Source organism: Cetorhinus maximus, chromosome 15, assembly GCF_964194155.1.
Source record: "Cetorhinus maximus chromosome 15, sCetMax3.hap1.1, whole genome shotgun sequence".
Taxonomy (NCBI): domain Eukaryota; kingdom Metazoa; phylum Chordata; class Chondrichthyes; order Lamniformes; family Cetorhinidae; genus Cetorhinus; species Cetorhinus maximus.
In genome coordinates this window covers 69,866,933-69,888,810 of record NC_135893.1, presented here as the reverse complement: position 1 = coordinate 69,888,810, position 21,878 = coordinate 69,866,933, and the positions used below count along the sequence as shown (strand labels likewise).

The 21,878-nt window shown below is 41.9% G+C and overlaps 1 protein-coding gene across 1 annotated transcript in view; it reads right to left on the bottom strand.

Annotated features, from left to right (window-relative positions):
- foxk1 (forkhead box K1) overlaps positions 1 to 21,878 on the bottom strand; it is a 98,715-nt gene that overhangs the window by 26,801 nt on the left and 50,036 nt on the right. Inside the window, exon 2 of the mRNA XM_078558603.1 lies at positions 21,603 to 21,797. Coding sequence (XP_078414729.1) covers positions 21,603 to 21,797 — 195 coding nt within the window. The remainder of the gene's footprint in view (positions 1 to 21,602; positions 21,798 to 21,878) is intronic.

Sequence of the window (21,878 nt, the reverse complement as noted above, 5' to 3'; positions counted from 1 at the left end):
CATCCACTCGGCACTTCTGGCTGAAGATTGTAGCAAATGCCTTATCTTTTCCACTGATGTGCTGGGCTCCTCCATCATTGAGGATGAGGATATTTGTGGAGCCTCCTCCTCCAGTGAGTTGTTTCATTGTCCACCACCATTCACGATTGGATGTGGCAGGACTGCAGAGCTTAGATCTGATCCGTTGGTTGCGGGATCGCTAAGCTTTGTCTATCACTTGCTGCTTATGCTGGTTGGCATGGAAGTAGTCCTGTGTTATAGCTTCACCAGGTTGACACCTCATTCTTAGCCTGGTGTTGCTCCTGGCACGCACTCTTCATTGAACCAGTGTTGATCTCCTGGCTTGATGGTATTGGTAGAGTGGGGGATATGCTGGGCCATGAGGTTACAAATTGTGTTTGAATACAATTCTGCTGCTGCTGATGGCCCACAGCATCTCATGGATGCCCAGTCTTGAGTTACTAGATCTGTTTGAAATCTATCACATTTAGCATGGTGGTAGAGCCACACAGTACGATAGAGGGTATCCTCAATGTGAAGGCGGGGCTTCGTCTCCACAAGGACTGCGTGGTGGTCATTCCTACTGATAATGTCATGGGCAGATGCATCCATGGCAGGCAGGTTGGTGAGGAGGTCAGGTATGTTTGTCCCTCTTGTTGATTCCCTCACCACCTGCCGCAGACCCAGTCTAGTGGCTATGTCATTTAGGACTCGGCCAGCTCGATCAGTAGTGGTGCTACCAAACCACTATTGGTGACAGGCATTGAAGTCCCCCACCCAGAGTACATTCTGCGCCCTTGCCACCCTCAGTGCTTCTTCCAAGTGATGTTCAATATGGAGGAGCACTGATTCCTCAGCTGAGGGAGGGCGGTACATGGTAATCAGCAAGAGGTTTCCTTGCCCATGCTTGACCTGAGACCATGAGTCTTCATGGGGTCCGGAGTCGATGTTGAGGACTCCCAGGTCAACTCCCTCCTGACTGTATGCCACTGTGCCGCCACCTCTGCTGGGTCTGTCCTGTCGGTGGGACGGGACAGACCCAGGAATGGTGATGGTGGTGTCTGGGACATTGTCTGTAAGATATGATTCAGTGAGGATGACTATGTCAGGCTGTTGCTTGACTAGTGTGAGACAGCTCTCCCAATTTTGGCACTAGCCCCCAGGTGTTAGTAAGGAGGACTTTGCAGGGTCGACAGGGCTGAGGCTGCCATAGTCGTTTCCGGTGCCTAGGTCACTGCCAGGCAGTCCGTCCAGTTTCATTCCTTTTTTGTGACTTGATACGACTGAGTGGTTTGCTAGGCCATTTCAGAGGGCACTTTAGAGTCAACCACATTACTGTGGGCCTGCAGTCACATGTAGGCCAGACCAGGTGAGGGCGACAGATTTCCTTCCCTAAAAAGATTAGTGAACCAGATTGGTTTTGACAACAATCAACAATGGTCATCATTTTAATTCCAGATCTTTATTGAATTCAAATTTGGATTTGAACCCAGGTCCTCAGAGAATTACCCTGGGTCTCTGGATTACTAGTCCAGCAACAATACCACTATGCCATCACCTCTCCACATGCAAAGGAGTTCTACGTAAGGACACAGGGAGATTGGAATGGGCCCCTTGAAGTATCTGCTATTATAACCCATATCTCAGTAGCTTCCAAGAATCAGAGTGTATCTGCACAACCATGCAAGACCAAACACAGTTACTACAAAGAGAAATGTTACAACAATATTCACAAACAATTTAGGGTGGAGTTAACAAAATAAACCACAAAATAATAATGAAAAATTAACACAATTGTTCTGGTTATAGCAGCAAGGCTCACACCTCTACAAAAATAAGATTGTATCTGTATTTATGCTGTTATGATCCTTGGCCAGATCCCCAGGTTGTTGGTGAGATCTGGTTTGGTACTGATAAAGTTTTGTTTAAAGTAGACAAAGTTTGAGATTCAAGACACTTGCTCAGTGAAGAAAGTCACAAGATTCCACAGGTTTTGAACAAACAAAAATAAACTTTACAAGGTCAAAACGATAAAACAATTTACAATATTTACACTATACTCTTAACAGTCAGGGTTTCTATGAGGTACATATGAATTAACAAGCCAATGGTGGTTGAACACACACATTACGCTAAGTGCCAAATGCGCCCAAAACAGATTCCATGGATTTCTCAATAACCCACCCTGACATTAGTAACACTGAGTCAAGCAATCTCATTGAAATTCCGTCTCTCTCATGAGAACTCCCCATCTTCACCTTCAAAGATCTTGCCTTGGAATTCTCTCCAAAAATTGCTCCAATTCGGACGGCTTCAACGACGGCCCACCTCGCAGGGTTTCAATCTTGCCTTCTGAGATTCTGTTCCCCTGGATTCCCGAGTACACCCATACACCAATTCACAAGTACAATTTCAGTTCCTTGGCTATGCCAAGCAGAACGTTACTGCTCCAAAGGGGTGCCTCTGCCCCAGTGGCCCTCTTCAATTATCAGGACTTCACCTCAGCCCTCTTTACATAAAGTTTGCTCTCTGCAGCCCTTTATCTAACTTGCAGCCTGTTTCTCTGCTCCTTCCTTTTTTCTTAACTTTTTTCTTTGCTGTCCCCTGTCTTTGCCCCTTACCTGGGACTTCCTCTTAGGACCTCTCCCCATCACCCTCCCTTGCTGGCTACGGCATTTCACACTGTGGTCACCTGACCCACCTTTTTGCACATTTTTTTATTTCTTTATGGGCAGGCGCGCAGGGCCTGTCCTGGACCCGAAGGACGTAAAGATGCAGAACTGTATATGTGCAGCCCACTCCTGGCCTGAGCATGCAGGGGAGGTCCGAGGTTTGACAGGGCTTGGAGTTCCCGACCTCCGTGCTCAAGATTAAAGCAAGTTAGGTTTCATAACGATGCACAACTATGTAAGCTTATAGTTTTTGTGTATAAGTGTTTTTCATGTCACTGTTTCGTTTACTTCCAAAGCTGAACAACAACTACTTGCATTTATATAGCACCTTTTAACATAATAAGACATCCCAAGGGGGTTCAGGAACATTATCAAACAAACAAAATTTGACACAGCCATATAAAGGAGACATTAGGATAGATGATCAAAAGTTTTTTTTAAATTCTTTCACGGAATGTGGGCTTTGCTGGCTAGGCCAGCATTTTTATTGCCCATCCCTAATTTCCCTTGAGAAGGTGGTGGCAAGGTGCCTTCTTGAACTGCATCAGTCCACGCGGCGTAGGAGCACCCATAGCGCTATCCAGAAGGGAGTTCCAGGATTTTGACCCAGTGACAGTGAAGAGGCGGCGATATATTTCCAAGTCAGGATGGTGAGTGGCTTGGAGGTGGTGGTGTTTCTATTCATCTGCTGCCCTCATCCCTCTAGGTGGTAGAGGTTGTGGGTTTGGAAGGTGCTGTCGAAGTAGCCTTGGTGAGTTCCTGCAGTGCATTTTGTGGATGGTACACATTGCTGACATTATGCTTCGGTGGCGGATGCGATGCCAATCAAGCGAGCTGCTTTGTCCTGGATGGTGTTGAGCTTCTTGAGTGTTGTTGGAGTTGCACTCATCTGGGCAAGGGGAGTGTATTCCATCACACTCCTGACCTGTGCCTTGTAGGTGGACAGGCTTTGGAGAGTTAGGTGGTGAGTTACTCTCCGCAGCCTCTGACCTACTCTTGTAGCCACAGTATTTATATGGCTAATCCAGTTGAGTTTCTAGACAATGGTAATCCCCAGGATGTTGATAGTGGGAATTCAGTGACTGTAATGCTATTGAATATCATGGGGAGATGATTAGATTCTCTCTTTTTGGAGATGGTCATTGCCACTTGTGTGGCACAAATGCTACTTGCCACTTATCAGCCCAAGCCTGAATGTTTTTCAAGTCTTGCTGCATGTGCGCACAGAGCTCTTCAGTATCTGAGGAGTTGCGAATGGTGCTAAACACTGTGCAATCATCAGCAAACATCCCACTTCTGATCTTATGATGGAAGCAAGGTCATCGATGAAGCAGCTGAAGATGGCTGGGCCCAAGACACTATCTTGAGGAACTCCTGCAGTGTTGTCCTGAGACAGATGATTAACCTCCAAAAACCACAAACATCTTCCTTTGTGCTAGGTATGACTCCAACCAGCAGAGTTTTCCCCCCCAATTCCCATTGACTTCAGTTTTGCTAGGGCTCCTTGATGCCAAACTGTCAAATACTGCCTTGATGTCAAGGGCAGCCACTCACCTCACCTCAGAAGTTCAGCTCTTTTGTCCATGTTTGGAATAAGTCTGTAGTGAGGTCAGGAGCTGAGTGACCCTGGCAGAACCCAAACCGAGTGTCAGTGAACAGGTTATTGCTAACCAAGTGCCGCTCGATAACACTGTTGAAGACCCCTTCTATCACTTTGCTGATGATTTGCGAGTAGAATGATGGGGCATTAATTGGCCTGTTTGGATTTGTCCTGCTTTTTGTGGATTGGACATACCTGGGCAGTTTTCCACATAGCCAGGTAGATGACAGTGTTGTAGATATACTGGAACAGCTTGGCTAGGGTTGTAGCTAGTTCAGGAGCAGAAGTCTTAAGTACTATTGCTGGAATGTTGTCAGGGCCCATAGCCTTTGCTGTTTCCAGTGTCTTCAGCATTTCTTGATATCATGTGGAGTGAATCAAACTGGCTTGATCAAAAGAGGTAGGCTGTGAGGAGTATCTTAGAGAAAAAGAGGTTGAGAGTTTTGGTAGAGAATTCCAGAGCTTAGGGCCTTGGCAGTTGAAGGCACAGCCACTACTGATGGCACAATTAAAATTGGGATGCTCAAGCAAAGCGCAGATATCTCAGGAGGGTTGTGGCGCTGAAGTAGAGATAGGGAGGAGGCTAAACCATGCAGGGATTTCAAACTGAGCTCAGTAGCTGCATGATTATTCTTAATTGTCAGTGATCACTACCTTAACCTGACATTACAAATCCTGAAAGAAAATAAGCATTTATCCTAGTGATCTGTAATGTTATGAATCTAATCACCTTGTTTTGTCTTCTTTCAAATGCAATAAATCATGTGAAGATCAGCTGTATCCAGCTACATGTGATTGGCATCCCATCTTCCACCCTCCAAGAACTTCAATTCATTCAAAACACACACCAAGTTCCATCCACCAATCACCCGTATGCATGGATCTACATTGGATCTCAGTACAGTAATGTCTTGATTTTGAAATTCTCATCCATCTTTTCAAATCTCTCCATAGCCTCACCCCTCATCACCAACCTCCTCCATCTTTACAACTCTCCGAGATCTCTGCACTTCCTTCAATAGCACCTTCCAAACCTGTGACCTTTACCATCTAGAGGGACAAGGGCAGCAGACGCATGGGAACACCACCAGCTGCAAGTGCCCCAAGTCACACACCATCATTATTTGGAAATATATCACTGTTCCTCACTGTCACTGGGTGAAAATCCTGAAACTCCCTCCCTAACAGCACTGTGGGTGTAACTACACCACATAGATTGCAGCAGTTCAAGATGGCGGTTCACCACCACCTTCTCAAGGGCAATTAGGGATGGGCAATAAAAAAAATGCTGACCTAGCCAGTGATGCCCATGTCCCATTAAAGAATTTAAAAAAATCCTCCGATTCTGGCAACTAGTGCATCACTGATTTCAATCGCTCCACCATTGGCTCCACCTTCAGCTGCCTCTGCCTCAAACTCTGAAATTTCCTTCCTAAATTTCTCTGCCTCTCCCTCCTCCTTTAAGACAGCACTTAACAACCCAACTCTTTAACCAAGCTTTTCATCAGCTCTCTTAATATAACCAAATACACCAAAAGGGTTCTTACCTACATACCGACTATATATAATGATAAAGTATTCACATTAAATATGATCTTACAAACTATTTCCCTGATTAAAATACAAAATTAAACTGCTGGATGGCTTTTACTGTATCCTTGCCTTCTTGGGACACACATAATCTTAAATCTCTTGTGTGGCTCGTTGTCAAATTTTATTTCATGATTACTCCCTGGGAAACACCTTGGAACGTTTTATTACATTAAAGGTACTATCTAAATGCAAGTTGAATAGAATTTTTTTTAAATAGGTTGCATATGACTGCACAAAGTTTTCAGATCCAATGCAGAAAAATGAAGGACCATACAAAATAAGGAGACCCCATGCACAAAAAAAAGAGAAAAGTTCAGAATAAAGCAGATTTGAGCATTCAATTCACGTCTGCAGAAAAATCTCATGGAAAATAATTTGTATCCATTTAAGTTAAGGAAAATCCTCAGGCATGTCATTTCTCAGCCAGCTGCACAGAGATAGGCGTTAGAATATTCAAAACACAAACGTAGTTCTTTCTTCCTTAAAATAGCCTAAAGTAGGCCAGAACTCTCCCAAAAGACATATTCAATGTTAGTCACCACCTCTTATTACAGCAACATACATCCCAAGTCATTTCACAGCAGCGTCATCAAACAAAATTTGACACCAAGCCATGTAAGGTAGGTGATCAAAAGAATGGACAAAGAAGCAGGTTCTCAGAAATATCGCATTGGAGTAGATAGGTGGAGAGGCTGAGGAAGAAAATTCCAGAGCTTAGGGCCTCATGCTCATGAACTCACTCGCCTTTAGTGTCAGTTTCAAACTGGAGGCAACCTTCAGCCAAAAGTGAAACTGCTCAAAAGCTAGTTTACAAGGGGCAGCAGCAACAATAGTAGTGGGGAGAAAGTAATTGAGCAAATTAATATTAGTGCCAGCCTGCTTTAATCCTTTCAACATGAACGCAAATGTAGTCTTTTGAACAATTAGAATAGTGTGCGGGAAATTGCTTTTTATCCCACCTAGTCCTGGGCTGTACAACTAGGGAGGAAGAAAGGAACACAATTTACTGTAAACACATCTGGGACACTAGCAGTACTCTTACACCAAATACGAACTTTTGGTAAACTTCATTCAGAGAAATTTGGAGAACAAAGTGATCACATAGCGGTGTTATTTAATTAGATTCAGCACTATTCGCCGCTACAGAGACTATAGTATATGATGGAAAGCTATCCTATTCTTGAAGTGGCAAAGTCGGGACTTTGTAGTCAAAAAAGTTCTGAAATTGACTGCAAAGTCGGGACTTGGTAGTCAAAAAAGTTCTGAAATTGACAAAACGTTGCCAAGATATGCTGATTTTAAGCAGGACTTGTCAGACTGGGAGCTACAAGAAAACGGAATGCACTGGCCACGAGATCAAAAGGGTACTGCTGTTTGTTTTCGGTGTGTGTGTGTGTGTGTGTTTTTTATAGCGTCACAGCATTGAAGGGGGATGGGCAAAGGCTCCCTGAAAAGGAACTTGAATGTGTTCATTAATTTAAGTTGGTTAACCAATGAGAAAGCAGCAAGCAAAACATAAACCAAATAAGGGAAAATTACGCAGGAGGCACTGCAAAGGGCAGATAAAGTGCTGAACGCATTTGTTGCTTCAACTCCTCATACAGAGAGCGAGTAAAGGGAGGTGGTAGAAAGCTGAATGACACACTCGGTGTAAACAAGCTGGATCAGACTGTACAACTAAACTAACATTCCCTACAAAAGCAGGGGTTTTTTTTTAAGCATACTGTGCAAATAAAACTTAATATTTATAAGCAAATCCTGAATGGAAAGTTAGGCTTGATAGTCTTTTGGAAGTGCAATTTTTACAATTTTCTTTACTCTCAAATGTCTCAATTTAGCAAACCTGATATATTTGCATCTCCATAACTCAATGTGGAAAAACACATTTGTCATGGAAAACAAAGCTCAGAACACAGAAAGCCCTCAGCCTCATGTATACAAATGCCAGGGCGCAATACACTATAAGCCCCCAGCCTCACATAAACCAAGAAAAACCCAGTAATACACAAATGGCCCACCATATTTTGAGTTCTAAACATTTAGCTTTCAAAATCTACATGTTATCTACTTTGTAATAGCTTTACGATATTGAATTTTTAAAAAAATTTGAAATACACAGAACTGATTTTCAGGAACTATACTAGAAAGAAACATAACTGGATTTAGCTCACTGGCCTAACAAGGCCTCTATTTTAACATTTTTGACCTTGTTTACAAATATCTCCACAGCCTCAGCCCTCCCAGCCCTGTAAACCCCTCCAGCCATGCAACCTTCAAGATCTCTGTGCTCCCATAATTCTGACCTCTGGCACAGTTCCTATTTTAATTGCTTCACAATTAGCAATCATGCTTTCAACTTTCACAATTAGCAATCATGCTTTCAACAGGTCCAAACTCTAGAATTTGCTCCTTAAATCTCACCACCTTCCTAGCCCTCTCTCCACCTTTAAGATGTTCCTTAAAACCTCTTGGACCAAACTTTTAGTCAACTGATCTAATATCTCCCCACATCAAATTTTGTTTGATGATCATGTCTCTCAAATGCCTTGGAACATTTACTACGTTAAAGGTGCTATATAAATGCAAGCTGTCATTGCCAGTTTTGAGGGTAAATTGTGAGATTGGTTAAGACGATATAGTTGTTTACCCAGTTCACTCGGAACTCAGATACCCCATTGCAGGGGCTGTACCATTTTTAACTTTTGCAGTGAAACTCCAGCACGAGTGTTCCCAGCACCCTCCAGGGCAGAATATTGTTGCCATGGCAACCTATGGTAGCAACCCTGGTTCCTTTTGACAACATTTAATTTGAAAGCCTGCAACACAGTGAAAAAGGCTTAATCTATTAGTTCCAAAGCATGACTATAGCTAGCAGTGGTGTGATATGCCAACAATTCCATTGAAGGTTGGTAGATTCTGGATACCTATGAAAGCTCATTGAGTTCATGCAGCAGCTATTTCTTGAGTTTGGTTTTGAACAAACCAGTGCTGAAATCCTTAACCCTTGGTTTTGCTTTGAGCTGAAATCTCACTGAAAATTAATTTGCTGGCTCTTGTTGCAGCATGAAAGGTCAGTGAACTGCAGGCTTGAGCAATGAGTACACCATCTTTGGCTGGAACATGTGCAGTGAAATTCTTTCAATTTATTTGCTGTCTGCATCTGAACTCTTAGTCTCAGAAAATCAAGGTACTAGACTTTTATCCACTGACTAATATTTAAACTGAAAGGAAGTTTCGCTTATGTTAAGATGTATTTTAGCTTTCTTTATAAAGCTACAACTTAAGTTTATTGTGCCTTTAACGTAGTAAAACTTCCCAAGGCGTTTCACAAGAGTATTATAAAACAAAATTTGACACCAAGCCACATAAGGAGCTTTCAGGTCAAATGACCAAAAGCTTGGATTTTTAAGGAATATCTTAAAAGGAGGAAAGCAAGGAGGAAAGGTGTGGCAAGGGAATTCCAGGGCTTAGGGCCCAGGCAACTAAAGGCAAGGCCACCAATGGTGCAGTGATGAAAATAGGGGCTGCTCAAGAGGCCAGCATTAGATGAACACAGATATCTGAGGGTCATGGAGCTGGAGATGCTTACAGAGACAGCAGGCAGCAAGACAAAGGAGGAATTTGAGAGTTTTAAAATTAGGGCGCTGCTTGAACCATAGCCAGCGTAATTAGTGAACACAAGGATGATAGGCAAATGGGACTTGGTGAGAGCTTTGGATGAACTCATGTTTACGAATGTGGGAGGCCCACCAGGAGTGCATCAGAATAATCATGTTAAGAAGTAACAAAGGCATTAATGAATGTTTCAGGGGCAAATGAGCTGAGATGGGGTGAAGTCAGGGCATGAAGTCGGTGGTTACAGAAGAGTTTGGCATCAGTCTTCCCAATATTTAATTTCTGCTCATCCAGTACAGGATGCCAGGTAAGCAATCTGATAAGGTGGTGAGGTAGGGTGTTGTCAGCATAAATGTGTTGTCCAGGGGCATGTAAGTGAGAAATAGGAGAGGGCCATGGGATCCTTGATCAACACCAGAGATAATGGTGCAGGAGTGGGAAGAGAAGTCTTTGCAAGTGAAACTCTGGCTACAAAGTTCTTTTTGCATATAGGCAATTATTTGTTTCTTTTTAGGGAATAAGACACATCAAAAAAATGGGTAGTAGAGTACATCTTTTCTGTAGCTTGGACAAGGTTGGTCTTTGATTTCTTTAAAAGTACTGTCTTATCCTGACAACTCTGATCAAAGCTTCAGGGTTGCCATGTTTCACACAAGGTTGAAGACACCGCCTCAGGGGCGTCCTCCACTTTCTGCACTAACTTGTTTTGTTTCTATGAGTAGGTTCAATAGATGAAGTAAAATATTAAATTATTTATCTTAATATGTTCGTTTCAGTTACTTAAAGTTCAACGGATAGAGATTCCTCTGTCCAATCAACAATTACGGTGGAAATTGTGCCTGTTTGAAAGTGGTTCTTTTGTGCTGGTTGCACTGCTAAGAGGGGAATTGCACTGAAAGAAGTGTAATTGGGTGGAAACTCTAGTCTGACTCTCTTTCGAAGTTCACAAGACTATCCTTATCTTGACACCGATCTAGTGTATGAATTGTGTGTCTTTTGTTACTCTTGATGCAATTTTACAGTCTAGTGCTTCATCCTTCAGAAGGTTGTGAGACTGTGCCTGATGTTGCAATGGACAGATATTATTTGAAACTCTGGGGCCACTGGAAGTTTGTCAGTATGTGAAGGTTGAACTTCCATCTGAAAAACAAGGAAGACTAAACCCAACGTAGGTCATGCAATATTCCATCCTCAAGTACAACAAATTGTGCCAGTCATTACATGCGAGTTATTTCTTAAAAAGAGAAGTAAATGGGATGTTTTTGGGAATGCTTTCTGCATCCCAGGTTAACGTTTATAAAGCCATACCAGTGAAGTAAATTGCTCCTGCTTGAAGTAAGGTGTGTGCCAAGCTCTTATTTCAGGTGAGCACAGGGTTTAAATGGTGATTTGGGTTAGATACTGATGAGATGCTGGTATTCCAACACTGCATGTGCCAATGGCCCTGAAATTACTGTGACAGCCTGCTTTCCCTAATAAAGGGCCAGCAAATGAAGAATTTTCAGTGAAGCTTCAGCTCATAGAGAACTATAGGTTAAGGGCTCTAACTCTGGCTTGTTCAGAATCAAACTCAAGAAATTTCTGCTACATGCATCCAGCGAGCTTTTAAGGGTGTCCAGAATCTACCAACATTCTTAATTGTTGGCATATCACACCCCTGCTAGTTATAGTCATGCTTTGGCACTAATAGATTAAGATTTTTCACTGTGTTGCAAGCTTCCAAATTAGATGTTGTGAAAAGGAACCAGGGTTGCCACCATAGATTGATAGAAACTCAACTCTTACATGCCAGCTCCCAAAGGAGCCATGCTTTAAGTTGCTGTGCCAGATGTGACAATCCAAATCAGCATGTCTTATGAGGTGAAATACTGAAGGTCAGACAGTCAAAAATCCAGTTTTCCTTGACCACAAGGTAATACAAGGTCACACAATGTCCAAGAACAAAAAAAGGTGATTCACCCTTAGAATGCTTTCTTCTCATTCACCATTTCAATTCTCCCTTTAACAGCAGGTACCCGACTAGGAATTCAGAACAGGTATATTTCAGAAATACTTAAAATCCTTTGAAAATAAAGGCTGCTTATTTATTAATCATCAATATCAAGTTATCTAATTAAGTTTTCACTGCTTACATCAGATATAATCCTTCAATATGGATATCATCTTGTATCAATATCAAAATATAATGGGTCTTGAAAAATGCAGATGGCAAAAAGAAAACTTGATAAAACCATCACGTTAACAGCCACCTGAGAACACAAGGGTTCAGATAACCATTATAAACCAGCACAGATGTTCCTCTAGGTTTATAACAACATTCAACCCCTTAATCAGAATACATGTCTTGCAACCCGATTCAAATATGGCACTGCAGGAAAGCTGGGCATAAACCTGGGATATAGCCCATTCGAGGAGATGCAGTGGTAGAAGGGTGAAAGTGGGGGTTTTTTTGAGAATAGAGGTGACGACAGCCATTTTAAAAAGGGAGAGGCACAGTAACTGAAGAGACAGATCATCTACAAATTCACATAATACGGAGACCAGGGTAATTGGTTGGCAGCAGTTTGACTGGCAGGCTTTGAGTATTTATATGAACGTTCAAAGGGAATTTTTGACTAGTTTTAACAGGCCAACTTTAATAATAAGGGCTAACTACAATGCCATATTTGTCCCAGTTATTAGCAGACACTAGTGACACAAGAAAACCAGTGATGCAAAGAGGTTCAGGTGTTTTTACTGTAATTTACAAAAACATGTGCTAAGTGAAAGTGTTGCAACTTGCAAATGACAACTTAAACATGGGCAACTGTTGTATTGGATAATATATTTAAAATTGTTCAATGAGATTAATCAAAACGTTCATGTGACAAAAAAAAATCCCATCATAAAACAGAATAAACTACATAAACTAAAACAGAACTACGTAAACTAATCTTACCGATAGCTTTTTTAAAAAAAATATAAGAAATAAAAACCTCCTTGCAAAGCCAACTAGTCTATTTGGAAAAAAAGACAAAACCCTAAATTACTAGAGAAGGATAAAAAAATACATCACTACAAGAAAGAAACAAAATAGGATGAATAAGTTTAAATTATTCTTGTGTTAAGAAGACAATTATGAAAAATAACATCTATTTGCACTGTAAATTATATTTTCGGGGAACTTTATTTCAGTGAAATATCTGTGGAAAATCGTACAGCTGAGCCACCTACAGAACACAGTGAAGAAGAAGAAATGTTACAGGTTGGTTTTCTGCTCAGCTGCTGTAGCACATGGCTCCTAACATTTGGCAAAGATTTTATTTGTTGGAAACGACTGAAATGTACCAGATCTTGCACAGGATTGGGCCCTCAGTCAAGTACAAGCAACCAGGTTCCAATCAATTATTGATAAATATAAAAAATTCATTGGTTTTATATAAATGGATAAACTATTTCAACATGGACATTTCCCAGCTACTGAGAAGCCAGGGAAATTGCACAAGAATTGACAAGGGCTGACTCCATGCCCACATCACTTGAGATTTTTCTTCCCCTTCCTATTTGCCAGCATTCAGAATGGTCTTCAGTACAGAAAAATCATCTTCTGTCGATCTCCAGCAAAAACTCATGTCTCCCAATTAAACAGACTGTCCTAAACTACTATTTGTAGGTTCCTTGCATACTTCAATCAGTAGCAGTGATTCGTACACATGCTGTGCCAAAGATCAGCACAAAGCAGCAACATTCTTTAGAAGTGGAATGCAATATAGATAAAATTAAATTCATTATTACCAGACCCAAAACGAAAGGCACATACATCACAGAGTGAAGATCCACACATTTAAAATAACTTGCATTATAAATAATCTGATGCTAACATTTTTCCATATAAATACACTGCTGCACTGGGACATCTTAGTGAAGTCAATGCCAGTTCACACTTTATCTAGTGCTCAATGGCTGAAACTAGTAGAGAGACAGCAAACACATTTCCTGCAAACAGAAGTACCACATCAATATCAAGGGGTAGAAACAAAAAGCAGCAGCTCAATTTTAACTGCTGGCAACGATGGCAATGATGACCAGGAACAATCCAGAAATTGTTACCGAACTCCAAGTGTTAGAAAAGCAAAAATCTGTGAAGAGTCCAAAGATACAGCATCAGCTTCCATTTGAAAATACGCTCATACCACGTCTGGGGAAAACCATCTACCTTCAGGATGTCCTGTCTGAAGTCAATCTCAGGAAAATTAAAAAAGAAAAAGAAAACCCCACATATTTGCATAATTTCAATAAAATTTCCATTTATAAATCGAAGCTTTAGACTGATGATGCTGGCTTAAACTCTCAAGATTTCATTGAAGTATCCAATAATTGTTTCTTAAATTACTTGCACGTTTCACATAGAATACATAGCACAGAAACAGCAATCAGGTCCAACCAGTCCATCCCAGCATTTATGCTCCACTCAAGCCTCCTCCCATTCTTCCTCATGTCTTCTGCAAAAAGCTGCCTCTGCCTCGCTCTTGTTACCCCAGCTTACCAGAGGTTGTTGACCCATACCATAGGCAAGGCAGCCTGCTCGCACATAACCCAAATGAGCATGGACAGTGGGGAAAGATGGTAGCTAACGTTAAGGCAGGGAGGTGGAGAAAGAGAACAGTCAATCACAATCAAACTGATCATCTTTTCACCAAATGTATTCCCTTCCTTCTGATGTCAGAGGACAACAATCAGGAACATTGGCTAAATTCTTCCTCGGAACAACTGGCTGCTTAGAACCCCAACAATCCCACAATACTGCAGCATCACATCAACTTGATTATTTAGTCACTTGCCTGCTGACCAGAGGATTTGCTAAGGGCTTTAACACATTCATTATTTATTAATACTCAAATCACCTTGCAACATCGAGCCTTAAAACATTGTTAAATCTGGTTAGAGATTTTAAAAAATTTATAAATAAGGCTCTCCCATCACTGAGGGAGAAGCGGATAGAGGGTGATGAAAAGATGGGAGGAGGCTCAAGCGGAGCATAAATGCCGGCTTGGACTGGATGACCCAAATGGCCTGTTTCTTTGCCACATACCCTATGTAATTCAATGAACAGCAGAGTGATTCAGAACAGAGAGATTCCAGCTAAGTTAGCTGATCTCAGCTGGGTGATAGGACCACTGTAACTTGCTTCAGCTCACCTAAGTTACTGGGGCGGGGGGGGAGGCAGAGGAAAACAGTCAGTCATAGTTCCTATTCCAATTGCTGGAAGTGTAAGTGTGAATGTCAGGCTATACACCGTCTAAAACACCCTGTCGACAATTACATCAAGGCTCACTCATGAATGTTGGCCCCATGGTTGAGGTACACTTTCTCTCTCCTCTGCAATATTCAATGTCTCTGGTATGAGCATTTATTTTTAAAATTCATTTTTTGAATCTAGGCATTTATTAGCCATCTCTAGTTGTTCGGCAAAGATGCTGGTGGGCAATGTGGTTACTTTTACATAGATTTATTTTAAATGCCATGCGGAATTTAAACTTGCATGTGGATTCTTCTTCAGTTCTCTGCCTGAAGGCAGGTCCAACCCATAGCGTTGCAATCTCCGCCACAGGTAGGACAAGGAGGCAGGTCCCAAATCCACCGTAGCTGGAACAGGGATCAAACCCTATGATGCTGGCACCAATCTGATCCACATTGGCCTTCCAGCCAACTGAGCCAGCCAACTTCCCATCCCCCAAAGAGTCCAAGTTACTGTGGCAACATGCACATTTGCATGGATATTAGTCTGGAGCCATGGATTGTGATAATAGAGACTTCAATTTTCTTTCTATCACATGACTGACCAGGAATATCTCCCACATTTACCACCCCCATAGGCATATTGGAAAGATTTACTCAAACTGTTCGGCCACGTTATAAATGCGCCTTCCATGGCCATTAAGTCTTGCAGTCGGACTTGAGCTTCTGGCTCAGAGGCAGAGGCACTACCCACTGCGCCACAAAACCTCCTCACATGTAGTTTACCAGTACAAGACTATAACCAATATGCTACCATACCCAGTCATATTGGCTTTTGGCCCTGCTCCACCCTTCTACACTGTGGCCGGTATCTGGATTTTATATGATTTTAAATAACCTGTAAGAGCATGCTGTCACTTCCAGCACATCTCTTCTTTCCCTCAAAAAGGCTGTTAAAGCTGAAAATCAATTGAATGTTTCAAAACTGTGATCAATAGATTTTTGTTAGGTTAAGGGTATTAAGGGATATGGAACCAAGACAGGTAAAATGGAATTAGATACAGATCAGCCACGATCTAATGAATGATGAAACAGGCTTGAGAAAAGTCTGCTCTTGTTCCCATTAGCCTAACAGCGTTTTTTGAAATATAAAACCCTACATTTTGTCTTAATCCTCATACGCATCTCACTGGGTCATGTATCTGCAGCAGCTGAGAGATCAAACGGCCATCTCTATTTAACCAGTTTCCAGCTTAGGAACAACTCCTTTCTAACTATTAACCTCTTGACAGCAACGCCACGGAGATTGGAAACTGAATCTGATGGATTGAACCTGTATCCTTCCATGCCATACATTATGTGCTGCTCCACTGCACTCCTGAAATCCTAATCATTTCACAGAAACCATCCTACTTTCTTGGTAGTGCAAAATAAATTTCAATTAGGAACTTCAAGAATTGTTCCAGGTACAAAACTTCACCTAACCTACACTCTCATAATACTCAACTGAATTTGGTTCTTGCATTCCACTAGCTATATCCAGTATCTTCTGTGCAATGCATAGCAGTACCAAACAGCTCAAATAAAATCACTTCTATTAGTCAGTTCACTGTCATTTTTTTTCTCTATTTATTCATTCGTTCATGGGATGTAAGCGGAGCTGGGAAGTTGAGCATTTATTGCCCACTCCCAATTGCCCTCGAGAAGGTGGTGGCGAGCCGGCATCTTGAACGCCGCAGTCCAGGTAATGCCGTACACCCAAGATGGTGTGAGGCTTGGAAGGCAACTTGCAGACGGAGGTGTTCCCATTCATCTGCTACCCTTGTTCTTCTACGTAATAGAGCTTGCCGGTTTGAAAGGTGCTGTCAAGGGAGACTTGACTAGCTGCTGCAGTGCATCTTGTAGGTGGTACACACAGCTGCCACTGTGGCAGTGGCAGAGGTAGTAAATGTTTAAGTTGGTGGAAAAGGTGCCTATCAAGCAGGCTACTTTGTCCTGCATGGTGTCGAGCTTCTTGAGTGCTGTTGGAATTGCAATCATCCAAGGCAAGTGGACAGTAAACCCATCACACTCCTGACTTGTGCCTGGTTGTTAATTGTACTTAATTTGTGTCTTTTAAAATACACTAAACTATTTTTTTTTTTAAATGTGTCCTAGGCCCAACCATCTTCAGCTGCTTGATCTTCCCTCTGTCATAAAGGTCAGAAGTGGGGATGTTTGCTGATGATTGCACAATGTTCCACACCATTTGCAACTCAGATACTGAAGCAGTCCATGTCCATATGCAGCAGGACCTGGACAATATTCAGGCTTGGGCTGATAAGTGGCATGTAACATTTGGGGCACGCAAGTGCCAGGCAATCACCTTCTTCAACAAGAGAGAATCTAACCATCACCCCTTGAGATTCAATGGCATTACCATCGCTGAATCCCCCACTATCAACATCCCGAGGGTTACCATTGACCAGAAACTGAACCGGAAAAGCCATACAAATACTGCGGAATTCTTCAGCGAGGAACTCCTTACTCCCCAAAGTCTGTCGACCATCTACAAGGCACAAGTCAGGAGCCTGATGGAATAATCTCCACTTGCTTGGATGGGTGCGGCTTCAGCAATACGCAAGAAGCTCAACACAATCCAGGACATAATGGCCCACTTGACTGGCACCCCACCTTCAACATTCACTCCCTCCACAACGAAAACAGAAACAGGAATACCTGGAAAAACTCAGCAGGTCTGGCAGCATCGGCGGAGAAGAGTACAGTTGATGTTTCGAGTCCTCATGACCCTTCAACAGAACACTCCCTCCACCACCAATGCACAGTGGCAGCAGTGTGTACCACCTACAAGATGCACTGCAGCAATTCACCAAGGCTCCTCCAACAGCACTTTCCAAACCTATGACCTCTACTACCTAGAAGGACAAGGGCAGCCAAGTCACACAACACCCTGACTTGGAACTACATAGTCATTATTTTACTGTCGCTGGGTCAATCCTAGAATTCCCTTCCTGACAGCACTGTGAGTGTACCTACATCACATGGACAGCAAGGGTTCAAGGAGAAGGTTCACCACCAACCACTCAAGGGAATTAGGGATGGGCAACAAATACTGACCTTTCCATCAACACCCACATCTCATGGAAGAAGAAGAAAAAGTGCATAGCTATGCTTTGTTAAACAGCAAGCACTTTGGAACTATATTCAATCACTCCAGCTTTGTTCAAATGGATTCGAACATCGTCTGAGCTCTCAATCAGTTGTTGCCATGTAACACAATCTAGCCAAGTATTAGTTTGTAATACATCAATAGATGATTACTTAAAACAAAAAAACAACCTTTACCTTGAAAGTGGTGCCTACAAGGTGCACACCAAATCATTTAAAATTACATTAACAATTCTCAGCACCACTAACTAATATCATTAGGCTGTCGAATCCTTTTCTGTACAATTTTAAAAACCAAGTAGTGGAAAATGCCGACTGCTCCACATCACAGCAGCAGCTGTCTCTGAGCACTGATGGATGGGGCAAGGTGGCAATAGACAACAGATGCACAGTTTTCATATCATCAGTGAATTTACTTTATCTTGCAAGTATGCTTGCATTGTGCAGACCCAACACTGAATCCGTTTCTGGCCTCTGCAACTCCCACTGTTCAGGGAACACTGTATAGTCCTTTCCATTTTATGGCATTTGCTACATATATGCCACTACAGATAAATATATAATTTCAGTGGCTTTTCTTGCCCCCTGCTAGAATAAGAATTATGTTAAACTTCTATAGGACTCTGGTCAGGATGCACTTTGAATACTGTGTACAGTTCTGGTATAGCATACTATAAAAAGGATATAGCAGCACTGGGGAAAGTGCACAAAAGACTTACAAGGATGGTACAAGAAACAAGAGGTTCCAGCAATGAAGAGAGATTGAACAGGTTGGGGCTTACTTCTTAAGAGAAGAATTAGAGATCTTTAAAAATTATGACTGGGTTGGACACAGTAGAATGTGAAGAGACTTTTTCCACTTTAGGGGGAGATGGTGGCATAGTGGTAATGTCACTGGACTAGTAATCCAGAGGCCCAGGCAAATGCCCTGGGGAGCATGGTGGAATTTAAACTCTTCATAATTCTGGAATATAAAGCTAATCTTAGTAATGGTACCAATGACAGCCATCATTGATTGTTGTAATAATCCACCTGGTTCACTTATGCCCGACAGGGAACAAAATCTGTCATCCTTACCCGGTCTGGCCTACATGTGATTCCCGACCCACAGCAATGTGGTTGACTCTTGACTGCCCTCTGAAATGGCCTAGCAAGCCACCCAGTTCAAGGTCAATTAGGGATAGGCAACAAATGCTGACCTTGCCAGCAATGCCCTCATCCTATGAAAGAAAAAGAAAACTTGTGGGAGAATCCAAAACTAGGGACCATAAATACAAGTTACTAATAAATCTAATAGGGAAATTTCTTTACTCAAAAGTTGAACTCCCTACCACAGGAAGTGGGTGAGGCAAATAGCTTAGATACTTTCAAATGGAAACTAGAGGAGTACATGAGAAAAGGGAAATAGATATGTTGAAAGGCTAAAGATCAGATCGTTGGAATTGGAGAAAACCAGCATGGAGTATGAACATTAACACAAACTAGTTGGGCTGGATGGACTGTTTCTGTGCTGCATATTCTATGTAATTATGTGTCATTTTATGCAATCGCCCCACTCGTGTATGTACAGAAAAATGGGTCTCCTTAGATATGTATTACCCTCCAAAAACTCAAGGGAAGCCCATGCCAGATGATGATGATGATGATGATCTAAAGACAGGGAACTGGCACAGAGGCCACTCTTCCCAAATAGAACCAAGAAAAATTACAATGTATGGGTGATTGCTATCTCATACAATAAACAAGGCAATTTCCTTAAAATGTGACACGTCAAACTTAAGCTAGTCAACATAGACATGTAGGTATTTACCAAAGGTGGGCAACATTTCACATTACACCTTCAAACCCTTAGTAAAATTAAGCCATTTAAGCTAAGAGTGTCTGACTTGCACCATTTAATACTGTATTCTAAAATTGGGCCTTAATCTGATGAGCATCATTAGACAGGAGGGGGACAGGTAACAATACTAATAGTGTGCATTCAGAAAATCTTCTGTTTTTCACACTTGAACCTTGTATGAGGATCCAGCCTTATGGTAATTGTCAGGGATTCTCAGACTCTACAAATAATAATAAAAAAAGCAAGCAACAAGCCTCGTACACTTGGCCAGCACAATCAAAAAGGGAGATAATAGTTATTGTAACTAAAGCTAGTTTGTACAGCACTCTTATCCTGTTGAAGAAATGAGGGCCAAAGTTAAATTTCTCCAAGCTACACAGCAAATACCGTCATTCTATCCTATTGAACACTTTCTCAGCATCCAATCGGATGTCCCTGGGATATGGTATTCACTGCAAGTAGTTTGAAAATGTGTGCAAGTTTACTCCGATTAACAGCCTTTAGCAAATCCTACCTGATCACTATAATATGTGGAACCACTGCTTCCATATGTAATGTTAGTACCTTCGTCATTTCTTTGCAGTCAATATTCAATAGCAAGATAAGCCTGTAGCTATAAACAGTGGAATTTGCCAACACTGAAATCAAAGCACTACTGAGAGTTTCCTGAGATATCCAAAAGGCTTTCAGGAATACTGGTTCCAAATTGGACAGGAATTTATTTTATGCTCACCCAAGCCCAACAGCACACCCCACTATTGCTCTTTTCAGCTCAACCAGCTAGAAAGCTCTTTCCACCTCAGCTAACTTTAAAAAGACCTCCTGTCTGTCCACTACTGCCTTTTGCGCCTCAGTTGGCTCTTAAAAACTGATCAAATGGTCTAACTTTGTAATCTAAAGCCTGCAAAACAAGGCCCAAACTCAAGAGATTTCTGCCCAAGGTTCCGACTAGTATAGAAGCCTTTACGATTCACAAAAGTTCCTGGTTAATTTTAATGGGGTTTGTCTCCAACTCCCTGTTCTATTCCTGATGGCAATTTGCTGCAGCTGCCTCATCTTGTTGCAGCCATCTTAAAATAAAATTTCAAACTTGTCTGCCCTGTCTTCCCATTGTGATTCCATCTTTGTCCCCCTCCCCATGTTCCTCTTCTCTATTTTTACTTCAAGCTATTTTTAACCTTTTCAAATTAACATTCCTTATATTGGCTATTTATTTCTTAAATTTTAGTCTTCACGTGTTACTATTCTTTTGGGGAAAGAGAAATCCTGCCCACTCAACCCAACACCCGGTCCCCCTCACCACTGGAAAAAAAATTGGTCTCTGATGGTTTGAAAAAAATAATCAGCCTTTGAAGCTAATTTCCATCCAACATCAAACCAAGTGGTGTCAAAGTTATCTTCATCACTGAACTAACAGCCCAACTGTGCACATGCAAGTTAATCCTTACTGCATCACTAAAAGACTGGCTTCAGTCACATAATAATGAGCTTGACAGAAGGATTGCCTTTACAGCTATTGCAAAAATGCTTGTTTAAAATTAACCAAAAACATATAGTTCAATGCACTGATAATGAACTTTGCACTCATGTTTGTGTTGCTTTAATCAAACACACACACAACAAAAAAAAACCTCCAACTTAGTAAAGGAGCAAAATACAACATGGTTCCCAATGCTCTGTCATGGGAGTTAAAAGCAGGACTTTGTAACCACAATTCTGGTGCAGTAAACTGCCCATCTCAGAGTGGCCTAGGCCACTCTTGCAACCAGTCCTGTTGCCACATGCACTGTCCCCAATACCCAACAACAAGTCTCTTCCACGTCCCAGGGCTCCCAATTGGGACATACAGTGGCACTCTTTCATAGGAGATACAATTCTCAGTTTTTGAGGCTCCTACCTGATGGTACCAGTGGGTGAGGGGATGGGGCTGACCAGGTCAATGTTTGGATCAGGAATGTTAATTTTGAGTGGCGAGATCTGCGGGCGGAGCGGACGGATGGGAGATGGTGGCTGCTCCTCCTTCACCTCCTGCTTACTGTAAAGCGACGTAAACGTAATCTTTATCACAGTGCTGGGAAAACGAAACATACACCTGAAAGGAGAAAGGGAAAGAGAGTCAGCAAGGGATGGTGGGAAAGATAAGATCGCAAACTACCCAAATAGGATATTAATG